Consider the following 17,038-nt stretch of genomic DNA (forward strand, 5'->3'; position numbering starts at 1 on the left):
TCAGCCTTTCTGTGTTTATTATTCCCTGTGGGCTTCTAGCCTTTCTGTTATCCCTGTGCAGTGGTGCTGCTCCCTGTCTGAGGTTGGTCAGCAGCTGATGCTGCAGCCATTTCTCTCCTTTCTGTCTGTTAGCTACTGTAGCTGCAGTCTAACCCTTCCTCTGGCAAGCGTAGCTGTCATTCCCATTCCCTTGAGCTTTGCTTGTATATAGCTCCTGTGTCCTCTTCCCTGCCTGTCTGCCTTGCTTTAGCCTAGGTACCTGGGAGCACCGCTGGATCCTGACTCCGGTTGTTCCTGTTGCTGGTTCCAGTTCTGGTTTTCCTGTAAGCCCTACCGGCTGCTCGAACCTGAGGGCTCAACCCTCGGGGAAAGGCAGCTAAGCGTAGGTGAAGCCCACTCCAGTGTGTTCCGGTCCGGTGCGTTCCAGTCCTGAGTGTTCCACTGCAGGACTCCAGTCTGGGGTTCCAGTCCAGCCTTGTCTCTTCTCTGCTCCAGAGGTGATCTTGCCTGCCACTGCCACTCCTCGGCCGTGGTCCAAGGACTCACGTACCCAGGGTTCCCGGGGAAGAAGCCTGACAGAATGCCAAGGTCCTTGAGAACACGACATCCACTCTATCCGCCTTTTCTCTCCTCTGCCTCTTCGAATAGCGGTCATTTATCGTCCCCCTGATAAGTCCCTTTCATCCTTTCTCAGAGACTTTGATGCCTGGCTTGCCTTCTTCCATGATCCTTCCTCCCCCTCTCTCATCCTTGGTGACTTTAATATTCCTGCTAATGATCCTTCCAACTCTTATATTTCCAAGTTACTTGCTTTAACACCCTCCTTTAATCTCCAACTATGCTCCACCTCCCCCACTCATCAAAATGGTCACTGTCTTCATCTCATCTTCTCCTCCAACTGTTCACCCTCTAGTTTCCTTGTCTCTGATCTTCCCCTCTCTGATCACCATCTTATAACTTTCACACTTAAATCTCCTCCCTCCCAGCCCCATCCTATCTTATCTAATTTATCTAGGAATCTTCACGATATTGACCCTTCATCTCTATCCTCCCATGTTTCAAACCTCCTCTCTACTGTGGCACCATCCACGTCTGTCAACGAGGCTGTTTCTTCTTACAACAATACTCTATCCTCTGCCTTAGACACATTTGCACCTTTGATGACCCGCCCTATAAGGCGTACAAAACCCCAACCTTGGCTGACTTCTAATATCCGCTACCTACGTTCCTGTACCCGCTCTGCCGAACGCCTTTGGCGGAAATCTCGGGCCCTTGCTGATTTCTTACACTTTAAGTTCATGCTGACCTCCTTCCAATCTGCTCTTTTACGCGCCAAACAGGATTATTATATCCAACTGACCAACTCTCTTGGCTCTAACCCTCGACTTCTCTTCACCACATTGAACTCTCTCCTCAAGGTGCCCCCTCCCCCAACTCCCCCTTCACTATCTCCTCAGACCCTTGCTGAATTCTTTCACGACAAGGTTCAAAAGATAAACCTTGAATTCTCTACCTCGCCACCTCTCCCTCCACTAGTCCGTTCCCCTCTCTCTCCTTCCCCTCATTCCTTTTCCTCCTTTCCTGAAGTTACTATAGAGGAAACTACACTTCTCCTTTCTTCCTCAAAATGTACCACCTGTTCCTCTGATCCCATTCCCACCCACCTTCTTAATGCCATCTCACCTGCTCTTATTCCTTTTATCTGTCACATTCTCAACCTCTCACTTTCCACTGCAACTGTCCCTACTGCCTTTAAACATGCTGTGGTCACACCTCTCCTTAAGAAGCCTTCACTCGACCCTACTTGTCCCTCTAATTACCGACCTATCTCCCTCCTCCCTTTTCTCTCCAAATTACTTAAGCGTGCTGTTCACCACCGCTGCCTTGATTTTCTCTCCTCACATGCTATTCTTGACCCCCTTCAATCTGGTTTTCGCCCTCTCCACTCAACCGAAACTGCACTTACTAAAGTCTCCAATGACCTATTACTGGCTAAATTCAGAGGTCAATATTCCATCCTCATTCTTCTTGATCTTTCCGCTGCTTTTGACACTGTCGATCACAGCATACTTCTCGATACCCTGTCCTCACTTGGATTCCAGGGCTCTGTCCTTTCCTGGTTCTCTTCCTACCTCTCCCTCCACACCTTTAGTGTTCACTCTGGTGGATCCTCTTCTATCCCTCTGCCTCTCGGCGTATCTCAGGGTTCTGTTCTTGGTCCCCTCCTCTTTTCTATCTACACTTCTTCCCTTGGTTCATTAATCTCATCCCATGGCTTTTCCTACCATCTCTATGCTGATGACTCCCAAATCTACCTTTCTACCCCTGATATCTCACCTTGCATCCAAACCAAAGTTTCAGCGTGCTTGTCTGACATTGCTGTCTGGATGTCTCAACGCCACCTGAAATTAAACATGACCAAAACCGAGCTTCTAATTTTTCCCCCCAAACCCACCTCCCCACTCCCCCCGTTTTCTATTTCTGTTGATGGCTCTCTCATTCTCCCTGTCTCCTCAGCTCGAAACCTTGGGGTCATCTTTGACTCTTCTCTCTCCTTCTCTGCTCATATCCAGCAGATCGCCAAGACCTGTCGTTTCTTTCTTTACAACATCCGTAAAATCCGTCCCTTTCTTTCCGAGCACTCTACCAAAACCCTCATCCACACCCTTGTCATCTCTCGTTTAGACTACTGCAATCTGCTTCTTGCTGGCCTCCCACTTAGTCACCTCTCCCCTCTCCAATCGGTTCAAAACTCTGCTGCCCGTCTCGTCTTCTGCCAGGGTTGCTTTACTCAAACTACCCCTCTACTCAAGTCGCTTCACTGGCTCCCTATCCGTTTTCGCATCCTGTTCAAATTTCTTCTACTAACCTATAAATGTACTCACTCTGCTGCTCCCTGGTATCTCTCCACACTCGTCCTTCCCTACACCCCTTCCCGTGCACTCCGCTCCATGGATAAATCCTTCTTATCTGTTCCCTTCTCCACTACTGCCAACTCCAGACTTCGCGCCATCTGTCTCGCTGCACCTTACGCCTGGAATAAACTTCCTGAGCCCCTACGTCTTGCCCCATCCTTGGCCACCTTTAAATCTAGACTGAAAGCCCAGCTCTTTAACATTGCTTGTGACTCGTAACCACTTGTAACCACTCGCTTCCACCTACCCTCCTCTCCTCCTTCCTGTACACATTAATTGATTTGATTTGCTTACTTTATTTATTTGTTTGTCTATTAGATTGTAAGCTCTTTGAGCAGGGACTGTCTTTCTTCTATGTTTGTGCAGTGCTGCGTACACCTTGTAGCGCTATAGAAATGCTAAATAGTAGTAGTAGTAGTAAAAAAATTTTGATATGTCTAATTTGTAATTTGCAAAGGTCAGCAACAAATTACCTAATATACCTACTAAGTTTATAATTCTTATTCATGCTTGTTTTTTTTGTGCTGTATCTGATTATATTGTTTTTACAATTGCGACACATATAATTCATACATTTTATGATGTTATTGTTAATATTTGAAACTACAGTATTAAAAATATATATTTTGTCCTCCACCTTTTAAGGCACTGCTAATCCAACTGGAACGGCTTTTGACGCACAGGCAGTCAATTATTTCTAATAATCTTACTAAATTACTTTTGCTTTCAGTAGCGTTTGTTATGGTTTTGGGTGTATTGCGACTCCGCCTACTGTCTTCAACTTGTTAGATTGCCTCGCACTGTCTGCTGTTCTCAATCTAACCTCCTTAATTTTGACTGAATGATTATAATAATTTCTAAACGTGACGACAAAATGCAGCGCCGGAAGGTGGGCACTGGGCAGGAGAAGGAAGATGAGCGGAAGTACTTTGTATGTAACATAATATTGAAGTGATAGTAGTAGGGAAAAGTGGAAAATGGCTTGGGTTTGTTGGACCCTCAGAACGTGGGGACAGGTCTGTAGACGTGACTGCGGGATTTTGGGGCACAGGTAAGGAATAATGGGTAATCTTAGGATACATAGTGTTAGCTATTAGTTATGAGAACCAGAGTAACATATACTGTATATAAAAATAATGACAACCTGGACGAGACCATATTATGCAGCGGATACAACAGCTCTATGGTACTCAAACAACGATAAACGTAACCAGTGTGAAGAATTAATAGTAGTTGTAAGCACATGTCGCGTGTCCTATTTTTGTGGTTCAAATGAATGTTCCTTTATTTGACCACGTTAGGTCTCAGTTGTTAATTGCCTCATTACTTTCTTAAAGTTGGCTCTCTGCATAAATAAGTATTGTGTATATATATATATATATATATATATATATATATATATATATATATATATATATATATATATATATAAGGTGGCAAAGTTTGTCAGTGTTGCTGTTTGTTCATATTTCCATATTACTGAGGCCTGTTTTGAGCAGCCAGGTTTCCTAGTTCAGGGAGGGTTACTTTTTAGCCAGTCCTGCTTTTGAACTTAACATCCCAAAGCAACGTCCCCAAATCTTTTAATTGTAGTCCTTTTGTAGATTGCACACTGCATCAGGATATAGTTGTTGGAAAATCCAGGATTGTTTTGAAATCTGCCTCTGGGAACTTTGCAGTTCAGAATGTTTGTATCAATCAAGTACAGACCTTGTGACCATTTGTCACTTATTTTAACTGGCATTTTGGCCATTTGCCATAGTAACTTGAATGAAATTTGTAAATTATTTGAATTAAAGATTGTGGGGAAAAAAGTGTATACTCAAAAGCTAAACAGATGTTGCTTCCTGTAGAATATCTAACTTCTAGCTGAAAGTCAAAGTATTCCAGGTACTTACTGTACCTATGTGATCGCTTTTGATTTCTCCTTTGCTTTTTTTGCTATTATAACTGTTAATTCGTTGTTATATGACAAAATTGATTTAAAAATGTATTTTATATTACACAAAAATTCAATAAAATATTTGTATTACCCCCCCACACACACACTTTTTATTTATTTGTGTATTTATGACATTTATATCGCTCATTATATCAAATATGTTCAGTGTGGATTAGATTAAAACAGATGTAAAACTGACATTCAATTCTGGTTATGTGGAATAAATAGATAAAAATTCAGATAACATTAAGAAGTTGAATTGACATAAAACAGTTGTAATAGTCAAGATGAGATATCAATAGAGTCATATTGTCTTAACTAGTTTAGCTAGATGATTGATTATTTCTGTTGTTAGTGATCAGTCTTATCAGGTGTATTTTTAATAGTTTGCAAAATGTGAAATAGTCTTCAATGTGATGTAGTTTGAACAATGAATTCCATCAGTACATTGGTAGGAAAATCCAGCAGTTTTATATTTAGTTTATTGCATTGAAGAAAGTGTAATATAAGGAAGTCTGGAGGATTTTTTAGCGTTATGTGTTGATAGCTCTATAAGGTTCTGCATATAGGATGGAGATGAACCATAAATTATTTGGTGGGCGAATACACATAGTTTGAATGTAATGAGTGCATTTATAGGGAGCCAGTGTAATTTAAGTAAAAGCGGGTCACTTCAGAGTAACGGGGAGCTTCAAGTACAAGGCAAGCTGTCGTATTCTGGTCAGTTTGTAGTTTTCTAATTAATGAAGTCTTAAGTACAGAATAAACAGCTTTGTAGTAGTCAAATTTGGATAATACTAAGGATTGGGTTAGGGATCTAAATATTGTGTTTGGAAAGTATGGTCTTAATCTTTGTAGTTTCCATAATGATTTGAATACATTAGACACTAGATTGCATACTTGTGGTTCAAATGAAAGATGTTATTCCCAGGATTTTCAAATTATACTCCAGTGGATAGGTTATGTTGTCAGTAGGTTTTGAAAGTTATCAGTTGGGAAGGATCTATATATATAAAAGGCAAGACCAACGTTCTGAAGCCTCCAGCCGGAAGTGTGAAGCGCCGGAGATATCCTGTTTCCCCATGAGTGAAGGAAAACAGCACAGCACGAAATCCCTCTCTCTGTAACAGTGAAGGACTCAGAGGGGGAGGGGAGAGAGATGCCCTCACTCTCTCTGTAACACAGAACAGCAGGAAACTTAACACTGAAGGACTGGACTCCAAGGGGGGAGGGGGAGGGAGAGAGGGCAGAGGGCAGGGACACACACTCCCACATGCACACTCTGAAGAAAACCTTGCTAGCCCCCGTTTCATTTGCATCAGAAACGGGGCTTTTTTACTAGTTTGTTAATATCATGAGTTTAGGTTTCTCTCTATTAAGTTTCAGTTTGAAATTGTTTGCCCATGATTCCATTAGGTCTCCAGACTAGATTTTATTTTGGTTAAGATTTCATTGATATCATTAGCAAAAGGAATATAGATTGTGACATCATTTGCATACATGAGAGATTTAAAACCATTTGATTCAAGCATGTAACCTAATGGTGCTATCATTATATTAAACGAGATGGGAGAAAGAGGAGAGCCTTGTGGTACTCCACATTTTGGGGACCATGGAATGGAGTTGGTATATCTTTTCTCTGGACAAGCTAATAAACGTGATTTAAAACAGTATAAAAAACCCCCCAAAACTTTTTTAATGTTTTTGTTGCAGATGTGTGTGGTGGGACTCCTTTAGTTATGGGTAAAACTTCTTGTTTATTTTACTTGTAGGTATACTTTTGTTATGATTCTGTTATGTTTCTGCTTGAATCCTATAAGTCAGACAGGGGAATGCTTGAAACCGCTCCTGATTGGTCCGTTAGGGGCTGAGCTGATGTCAGTCTGTCTACATAAGCTCGCCCCTCCCAGAAACCCCTGCTTTGGCGTTTACTCTTATCTGCTTAACATTAGTAGATGACGGCAGAAAAAGACCTGCACGTTCCATCCAGTCTGCCCAGCAAGATAGCTCATATGTGCATGCCTTACCTTGATTTGTATCTGTCTTTTTCAGGGCACACACCGTATAAGTCTGCCCAGCACTAGCCCCGCCTCCCAACCACCAGCCCCTTGATTTGTATCTGTCTTTTTCAGGGCACAGACCATATAAGTCTGCCCAGCACTAACCCAGCCTCCCAACCACCAGGCCCGCCTCTGCCTCTTTAGCTTGTGTGAGCTGTTAGCTCTGTGCTTGTGTGGATTCCTTTGCTTGTGTGAGCTGTTAGCTCTGTGCTTGTGTGGATTCCTTTGCTTGTGTGAGCTGTTAGCTCTGTGCTTGTGTGGATTCCTTTGCTTGTGTGAGCTGTTAGCACTGAGCTTGTGTGGATTCCTTTGCTCTTTGTGAGCTATTAGTTCTGTGCTTGTGTGAACCCCTTTGCTTTGTGTGAGCTGTTAGCTCTGTGGATTCCTTTGCGCTGTGTGAGCTGTTAGCTCTGTGCGTGTGTGGAGGATTTATCCTTTCTTGGCTGCAGTTTCTGTTTGCTCTGTCTCTGACCGTGTGTGGCTAATTACCCCTCTCCCTTCACCTGGTAATCTCTGTGTAGCTCTGGTGCTGAGTGGTGAGTTACTTCTCTGTCCGCTCCAGTTTCTTGTTTTCTGTCTTCCTTCTGAGTTCCCGTGTGCTGTGTTTATTTCTGCCTGTCTGGTCCTGTCCCTTGTTTCTCTCTGTGGGGGTTGTTTGTTTGTTTTTCTTTGTGCTTACCGATTACCCTGTGCCTCAGTTTTCTGTTTGTGTGCAGAGCTGGGTTTAACCCTTTGTCCGCAGAGCTCCTCTGCTTCCCTGTTACTTGCCTTATTCTCTGCCCCAGCTTTCTGTTTGTGTGCTGAGCTGGGTTTAACCCTTCGTCTGCAGAGCTTCTCTACCTCTCTGCCAGTTATTTGGTTAATGCAGTCTTCCCTTGGTGACTGTTCCAATACTTCCTTTACTGTACTGCCTCCTGTTTACTGTGTACTGTCCTTTCCCTGTTTTGCTGAGGGTCTCTGCCTATGGTATCGTTTGTTGTGTTCCTGTGTATGCTACCTTTTCCCCTTGACCGCTAGCACCGACGGTGTTGCTGGTGCCCCTGTCCTGTAGGTAGTCACAGGTGATACTTATCAGAGAAATCTCCCAACAGTCTCATCTGCGCCCAAGGTTCACGATACAGAATTATTTGCAAGCAAAATAATTTGTTTTTCTGTCTAGGGAAGGAGTGAACCTTGGATTGGCACCAAGCCAATACTTCCGCTAGAAACGAACTGCAAAGCCAGCTGAGATATATATATTAGATTTATTATAGATATATAAAAGGAGGTATACAAAATAGAAACACTAAGCCAGCTTAGCCAAAAACAAAGATAACTTGCTGATAACAATTACCAAAAATATATGTTGTCACAACTACACACTAATTCCTTACTGGTTACTAGGTAAAATTACACAACTGACTGGTAATACTACAACTATGTTACGAGGTAGCACGGTTATTAGCTGCTTATCTTCTGAGCACGGTAATTACTAAACCAGCCTTTTGCTCAGGTAATCACCACTCACTAAATCCAGATTAATCTATATATATAAAACTCACCCTCAACGTTCTATTTGCACTGACGTCACTGAAGCCAGGTTCGTAAGTTCGAAGCTCTGAAGCCACACAAAATCACAGTCTGTGGGCCCCGCCCTCGCGTCAAACGTTGTGACGTTGAGGGCGGAGCACATTCTCAGCTCCAACGTTGTACTGCACTGTAGCACTGCTCCGCCCTCGCGTCAAAACGCGAAGACGTCGAGGGCGGAGCACACGTTACTGTATCGGTTCCTACTGCAGGGGCATTCACATGACGCTGAAATCTTCTGTTTCGGCAGGTCAGTGGGGTGGGGGGGGGCCTTCGGAGAGGGGGGAGCGCCGGCAGCGACGACATCGGTGGGGGTGGAAGGGGGGAGGCTGCAGGGGGGCCGACGACACATGGAGACACAAAGGGACGGAGGGGAGCCTTGCTAGCGCCCGTTTCATTGCGATTTGAAACGGGCCTTAGTTACTAGTAGGAAATAAATCACTATCTCTCACCAGGCTGTCTCATGGGTAGTCTCTTAGGAGTTGGCACAGGATACTTCTCTAGACTCAAGCTGATTTTCAACATGAGTCTTAGTTTCTGGGATAGGACAGGTACTCTGCAACCAACAGGGGGCATAGGTCACTCCGTGCTGGTACAGCTGAACCAAGGATACTTCCTCCAGATACACAGTTCACAAGATGGTGGACCTTATCAGGTCTCTCTCATCTTCCTGTCAGCTTCCATCTTCTTCCAGGGATTCTGAACAACTAACTTATTTCTGTTCCCGCTTTTCTGAGTCCCTGATTCACAGGTGACCAGACGGGACCAATCTGGATCCTCCTCAGCTCACTGCATAGCAAGAAGCGACCGTTGTTCTTGACCTTCAAGTTGTTACATTATGGTATGCATGTTCTGCTTCTTACCCGGCTTGCTGGAGCCATGTCTCACTCCCTCTCAGCTTCTCAGGGAGATAAAGGGGGGCTGGTTGCCCACAGCAAGTCCTTGGATATTACATGACTGCTAGTGATTTTCCAGGAAGCTGAATTATCTAATTCACTTATGTGCAGGTCATAGGTTGCAAACTCCATCTTGATGTCATAGGATTATACAGGCCAAGACCAGCAAGGTGAGACACACAGGGAAATACCCCTACAGATTCCCCCCCCTTGGAGATGGAATTTACTACAAAGGAGTAAAAGCCCTCTCCAACCTAACTAGTAATACAGCTAGATGGGTTAAATCAGGACTCATGGTCAAACCGCAGGCAAACTTGTGATTCTGTCCTCCTTATGTTTATTGTAAGAGTTTCTTTACTCTTTTGGTTTCCTTCGATTATTTCCTTGTATCTTGATCGTTTATAGTGGACTAAGTAAGAAAGATAATTTCTGAAAATCCATGGAAATGTAATGGATGGTTCTTTATTTCTTTGGATGTATTTCCTGTTTTCTATACATTTATTTTTGTGAATGTATTATTTTGAAATTTAATAAAAAAAAAAAATCAGGACTCATGGTCAAGACTGAAGACATAAAAACAGTAAATGTCATTAACTCCATACTAACACTCTATCAATGATAACTAGAAGCAAATACTTCATAAAATCATACGCATTGTTCAAACGTAGTTTCAAAAATGCTAATACAGCAAACTACTAATACTAGAACACTCTTAGGATGTTAGAAGTTATGTCTTAACACATGAAATTATAATCAACCTAATCATCATGATACCAAATAATGCATGGCAAAAGCGTCAGCAAAATTAGTACAGAATATGATAATAGAAATAAAAATGATATGATAGTCACTCAAAAGAGTTACACAAAGTCTCTCAGTCTCATGGCCATGGGAGATGAAGATCGGCGAATTGAGCCAAAACTTCTTGCGCCAATAGAGTAACAGTGACAAGCATGACGATCCACGATATGGTGAGAAGTGGAATGGCGACATGGGTGGTGATGTTGACAACGGGCACCTCAGATGAACGATGCTTGTAGTCAGCAATTTGGAGTGAATCCTGGTTGACTGCAAGTTCAACGGTATGAGAGTTTTTAGACTGTAAAAATGGCATAACGTCCAAAGCAATGTCAATGGGATGGCCATGGAATACATCTAGGATCTCCAGTTCGGATACAACAGAATCTGTATCGAGGTAAAACAAAGAAACTCTTCCCACATTAACAACAGAGTACTTGGGTACAGCAATCAAACAGACATTGGAAGGGAAAGAAAAACGATTTATAACATGTTTGAGGAATGTAACAGTAAGCTCAGTATTGGGTGTGCTAATCATCCACATAGTCTCAACCACAGCTACAGTGGTATCAGAAAAATCCTCATATTTAGACATGGTAACCTTACATTTCTCTTGAACCTTCTCGGTAGACAACCCACAAAGGGCTTCTGTGGTATCTTTCAAGAAGGGTGTACCTGGGCATAGCCAATGAATATCTTTAGTTTGTTGACAAAGATCCAAATTCGGGACTAGATAGTGTTGAGGAGCATCATGTTGATAAGCAACATACTCTGGAGTCTCAGTGTGAAGGTACACGTTATCATGCCAAGTTCCAACATTCAAAACTTGTTTGAGCTGGTACACATTCTCAGGTACAATAAAAGGTAACTGTAGGAGAAAGGCAATTTCCATACGTTCCATATTGAACATTAATGGAAGGGCTGTCCCTAAATGAAAGGCAGTCTGAATCTGAAAGGGTTCAATGGGGAAATGGGTAATTTTAGCAAAAGCATCCCTAATAACCTCAGAGGGGACCAAATAAGTAGGTATGTGACCTAACATACGATTACTAACACTGGTATCTAATTCCCTAAATAAATCTTGCATTAGGTCCTTGACAGGGTGGATAAAGAGACATTCATCATTCAAAACACCTTTAATTATAGACAAATCTACCGTGTGTATTTCAATTTGGCGGGTATGCAAATTAACAAGGGTAACGGTAACATAGTAACATAGTAGATGACGGCAGAAAAAGACCTGCATGGTCCATCCAGTCTGCCCAACAAGATAAACTAATATGTGCTACTTTTTGTGTATACCTTACCTTGATTTCTATCTGTCATTTTCAGGGCACAGACTGTATAAGTCTACCCAGCACTATCCTTGCCTCCCAACCACCAGCCCCGCCTCCCACCACCGGCTCTGCCACCTAATCTCAGCTAAGCTTCTGAGGATCCATTCCCTCGGACCAGGATTCCTTTATGTTTATCCCACATATGTGTGAATTCCATTACCGTTTTCCTCTCCACCACCTCACGTGGGAGAGCATTCCAAGCATCCACCACTCTCTCCGTGAAAAAATACTTCCTGACATTTTTCTTGAGTCTACCTCCCTTCAATCTCGTATCGTGCCCTCTAGTTCTACCGCCTTCCCATCTCTGGAAAAGGTTCGTTTGCGGATTAATACCTTTCAGATATTTGAACGTCTGTATCATATCACCACTGTTTCTCCTTTGCTCCAGGGTATACATGTTCAGGTCAGCAAGTCTCTCCTCATACGTCTTGCTATCCTCCTTCCAGTCCTCCCTGATCCTCGCCAAACAGGACTATTACACTCAATTGACTAATTCCCTCAGCTCTAACCCTCGTCGTCTCTTCGCCACCCTCAACTCCCTCCTCAAAGTGCCCTCCGCTCCCACCCCCCCCTCACTCTCTCCTCAATCACTGGCTGACCACTTCCGCGACAAGGTGCAGAAGATCAAACTCGAATTCACAACCAAACCATCTCCTCCTCTTCACCCTATAGCCCACTCCCTCAACCAACCTACCCATGCCTCCTTCTCCTCCTTTCCTGAGATTACCGAAGAGGAAACCGCCCATCTTCTTTCCTCCTCGAAATGCACCACCTGCTCCTCGGATCCCATCCCCACCTACTTACTTAACACCATCTCTCCTACTGTCACCCCCCCCCACCTGTCATACCCTCAACCTCCCTCTCGCCACTGCAACTGTCCCCGACACCTTCAAGCACGCTGTAGTCACACCTCTGCTAAAAAAACCATCACTTGACCCTACCTGTCCCTCCAACTACCGCCCCATTTCCCTCCTACCCTTCCTTTCCAAGATACTTGAGCGCGCAGTCCACAGCCGCTGCCTTGATTTTCTCTCCTCTCATGCCATCCTCGATCCGCTTCAATCTGGCTTTCGCCCCTTACACTCGACAGAAACGGCACTATCTAAGGTCTGCAATGACCTGTTCCTTGCCAAATCCAAAGGTCACTACTCCATCCTCATCCTCCTCGACCACAGCCGTTGCCTTGATTTTCTCTCCTCTCATGCCATCCTCGATCCGCTTCAATCCGGCTTTCGCCCCTTACACTCAATAGAAACGGCACTATCTAAGGTCTGCAATGACCTGTTCCTTGCCAAATCCAAAGGTCACTACTCCATCCTCATCCTCCTCGACCTATCTGCCGCTTTTGACACTGTCAATCACAACTTACTTCTCGCCACACTGTCCTCTTTTGGGTTCCAGGTCCTGGTTCTCCTCTTATCTCTCCCACCGCACCTTCAGAGTACACTCTCATGGCTCTTCCTCCACCCCCATCCCGCTCTCTGTAGGAGTTCCTCAAGGATCTGTACTTGGACCCCTTCTTTTTTTCAATCTACACCTCTTCCCTGGGCTCGCTGATCTCATCTCATGGTTTCCAGTACCATCTTTATGCTGATGACACCCAGCTTTACCTCTCCACACCTCACATCACTGCGGAAACCCAGGCCAAAGTATCGGCCTGCTTGTCCGACATTGCTGCCTGGATGTCCAACCGCCACCTGAAGCTGAACATGGCCAAGACCGAACTTATTGTCTTCCCACCCAAACCCTCTTCTCCTCTCCCTCCACTCTCTATCTCAGTTGACAACACCCTCATCGTCCCCGTCTCATCTGCCCGCAACCTTGGTGTCATCTTCGACTCCTCCCTCTCCGCGCATATCCAGCAGATAGACAAGACCTGTCGCTTCTTCCTTTACAACATTAGCAAAATTCGCCCTTTCCTCTCTGAGCACACCACCCGAACTCTCATCCACTCTCTCATTACCTCTCGCCTCGACTACTGCAACCTACTCTTCACTGGCCTCCCACTTTGCCACCTATCCCCCCTTCAGTCCGTTCAGAACTCTGCTGCACGTCTTATCTTCCGCCTGGACCGATATACTCCCATCTCCCCTCTCCTCAAATTACTTCACTGGCTTCCGATCAGGTACCGCATACAGTTCAAGCTTCTCCTCCTAACCTACAAATGCACTTGATCTGCAGCCCCTCCCTACCTCTCTACCCTCATCTCCCCTTATGTTCCTACCTGTAACCTCCGTTCTCAAGGCAAATCCCTCCTTTCAGTACCCTTCTCCACCACTGCCAGCTCCAGGCTCCGCCCTTCCCCCTCGCCTCACCCCATGCTTGGAATAATCTCCCTGAGCCTATACGCCAGGCCCCTTCCCTGCCCATCTTCAAATCCCTGCTAAAAGCCCATCTCTTCAATGTCGTCTTCGGCACCTAACCACTATTCAAGAAATCCAGACTACCCCAACTTGTCATTTCGTCCTTTAGATTGTAAGCTCCTTTGAGCAGGGACTGTCCCCCCTTTTTTGTTAAATTGTACAGCGCTGCGTAACCCTAGTAGTGCTATAGAAATGTCAAGTAGTAGTAGTAGTACATCCTTAGCAAGATACGGCCTCCAGAACTGAACACAATACTCCAGGTGGGGCCTCACCAACGACTTATACAGGGGCATTAAAACCTCTTTTCTTCTGCTGGTCACTCCCCTCTCTATACAGCCTAGCAACCTTCTACTTATGGCCACTGCCTTGTCACACTGTTTTGTCGCCTTCAGATCCTCAGATACTATCACCCCAAGATCCCTCTCCCCGTCGGTACCTATCAGACTCTCCCCGCCTAACACACACGTCTCCCGTGGATTTCTACTCCCTAAGTGCATCACTTTGCATTTCTTCACATTGAATTTTAACTGCCAAACCTTAGACCATTCTTCTAGCTTCCGCAGATCCTTTTTCATGTTTTCCACTCCCTCCCGGGTGTCCACTCTGTTACAAATCTTAGTATCATCTGCAAAAAGGCAAACTTTACCTTCTAACCCTTCAGCAATGTCACTCACAAATATATACTGAACAGAATCGGTCCTAGCACCAATCCCCGAGGCACTCCACTACTCACCTTTCCCTCCTCCGAGCGAATTCCATTAACCACCACCCTCTGGCGTCTGTCCGTCAACCAGTTCCTAATCCAGTTCACCACTTTGGGTCCTATCTTCAGCCCGTCCAGTTTGTTCAAGAGCCTCCTATGGGGAACCGTGTCAAAAGCCTTGCTGAAATCTAGGTAGATTACGTCTATATCACATCTCTGATTTAATTCTCCAGTCACCCAGTCAAAGAATTCAATGAGATTCGTTTGGCATGATTTCCCTTTGGTAAAACCATGTTGTCTCGTATCTTGCAACTTATTGGCTTCCAGGAAATTCACTATCCTTTCCGTCAGCATCACTTCCATTACTTTTCCAATAATCGAAGTGAGGCTTACCGGCCTGTAGTTTCCAGCTTCTTCCCTATCACCACTTTTGTGAAGAGGGACCACATCCGCCGTTCTCCAATCCCACGGAACCTATCCCGTGGGATTGGGTAACGGTATCTGCATTAGTTTTACCCTGGGCAATAAGCTGGTTCTGTTGGGATTGTAATTTTGTTTCAGCATTCTTCAAATCTGCTTCAAGGGCTTTTATGGTATCTTGCAACTGACATACAGAAATGGCATTAGCAACAGACATGGATGCCCCAAATATTGAACCAATAGCAGAGAAAATCAGACCACCCACAATGCCTACAAAATGTTTGGATCTAGCATTCTGGGGTTGAACAGGTTGAACCATTACTTTCTCTAACAGGGGCCAAAATGTTCTTAACTTGGGCTCTGGCATACTGCATATAATTGAAAAACCAGGTTTGAGTGGAGGGAGACTTTCCCAACATAGTCAAATTAAAATGTCTCAAGATAACATGCATAGGGTAAAGGGAAACAACCACTTTCTGAGTAACAGTCTGTGACTGGGTGATCAGGAAGCCAGGGGTATCTTGTAGGATGACTCCCGACATGGGACCAGGTTCAATCATCTTGGACAAGGATCCCACCAGTAAGGTGGTCAGGAACACGGTCATCCAGGTTCTTTTCTGCATCTGTAAAAGAACAGACTATGCTGTTGTCTGGTTAGTACAGTTCAGGTCAGCAATACACACATCCGGAACAGAATGACTGGGATGACATGGTCTCAGCTGATTGATGGGGACCCATTTAAGGTTATTTTCACCTTGAGATTTTTTTCTGAGGCAAATTTGGTAGGCCACAGGTGAAGCTTTTTCCACTATAGGGAAAGGACCATGCCAAATGGGCAGAAATTTATTTTCCTTAACCTTATTTCTGGCAAAATTGAAATAGAATACCTTGTCACCAATCTGGTATTATTTGGAGGTAGTCCCTTGATCATAGTAGGCTTTCCTACCTCTAGCACTACTTTCCAAGTTATTTTGGGCAAAGGCACTTTGCAAATGTTGACGCAAGTGTGTGACATACTCATGAGATGAAGTAGCACTGGACAAGTTCACATCATTAGTCCTGTAAAGCAAATGAATTGGTAACATAATTTCCCTACCTGTCATCATCTCAAAGGGTGACACTCCTGTAGAACGGTGGGGTGTGGCACGAATGGCCATGAAGACCAATGGTAACTTAATGTCCCAATCCTTACTGGAAGATGATACATACTTCTTCAGAATGGTGACGATGGTACGATTAGCTCTTTCCACTTGTCCTGAGGACTGAGGTCGGTAGGCAATGTGTAATTTACTCTTCATGCCTAGCATCTTCCACATGTGTTGGATAACTTCTGCAGTAAACTGAGATCCTTGGTCTGAATCCACTCGCATTGGCAAACCCCACTGACTGAACACATGATTCAGTAGCAAGGTAGCCGTAGTTTCTGCGGTGCAATTGGGTGCTGGTAGGCACTCCACCCACTTGGTGAACAGGCAGGTGACAGTAAGCATGTACTTATTGCCTCAGGTGGATCGAACCACAGGTCCAACCCAATCAATTTGGATATCTGACCAGGGCATAGCAATACCCTTCTTCCGGAGTGGTGCTCGATGAGAAGGAGAAGATGGCTGGAAACGACAAAAGGTCAGACAACCTCGCGTGTACAGCTGCACATCCTGACGCATGTGGGGGCCAATAAGCCACTTGCTTCAAGGTCTCATAGGTGATGCCTTCACCTTGATGTCCTGCACATGGTTCATCATGAGCATGTTGCAACATGATGCCACGATATGCTTGGGGCACAACCCATTGCTCGATACTATGCTTACTCGTTTGGATAAGCAGGTCCTGACGGATCTTGAACGTCTCTCTGGATGTATAGAATATCCTCAGTTCTTCCGTTTGACACTCTTCTTCTGTCAAGGGATGTTCTTGCGGGTTCTGGATGTACTCATAAAATCTTCCAACTACTGGATCTATTTTCTGAGCCATGACAAGATCAAAGGATGGGACTTCACTGCTCCACTGAAACACTGGAGCCTCACAGAGCTGTTTAGTT

The 17,038-nt window shown here is 44.5% G+C and overlaps 1 protein-coding gene across 3 annotated transcripts in view; it reads left to right on the top strand.

Moving 5' to 3' along the window:
* Nucleotides 1-3,811: 3,811 nt before the first annotated feature.
* The window catches only part of PARL (presenilin associated rhomboid like), a 598,848-nt gene continuing 585,621 nt past the window's right edge, over nucleotides 3,812-17,038 (top strand). For all 3 annotated transcript variants that reach the window (XM_030217136.1, XM_030217137.1, XM_030217138.1), the window contains exon 1: nucleotides 3,812-3,966. In XM_030217136.1, the coding sequence (XP_030072996.1) occupies nucleotides 3,893-3,966 (74 nt within the window). In that variant the 5' untranslated portion in view covers nucleotides 3,812-3,892. The remainder of the gene's footprint in view (nucleotides 3,967-17,038) is intronic.

Source organism: Microcaecilia unicolor, chromosome 10 (genome assembly GCF_901765095.1).
Source record: "Microcaecilia unicolor chromosome 10, aMicUni1.1, whole genome shotgun sequence".
NCBI lineage: Eukaryota > Metazoa > Chordata > Amphibia > Gymnophiona > Siphonopidae > Microcaecilia > Microcaecilia unicolor.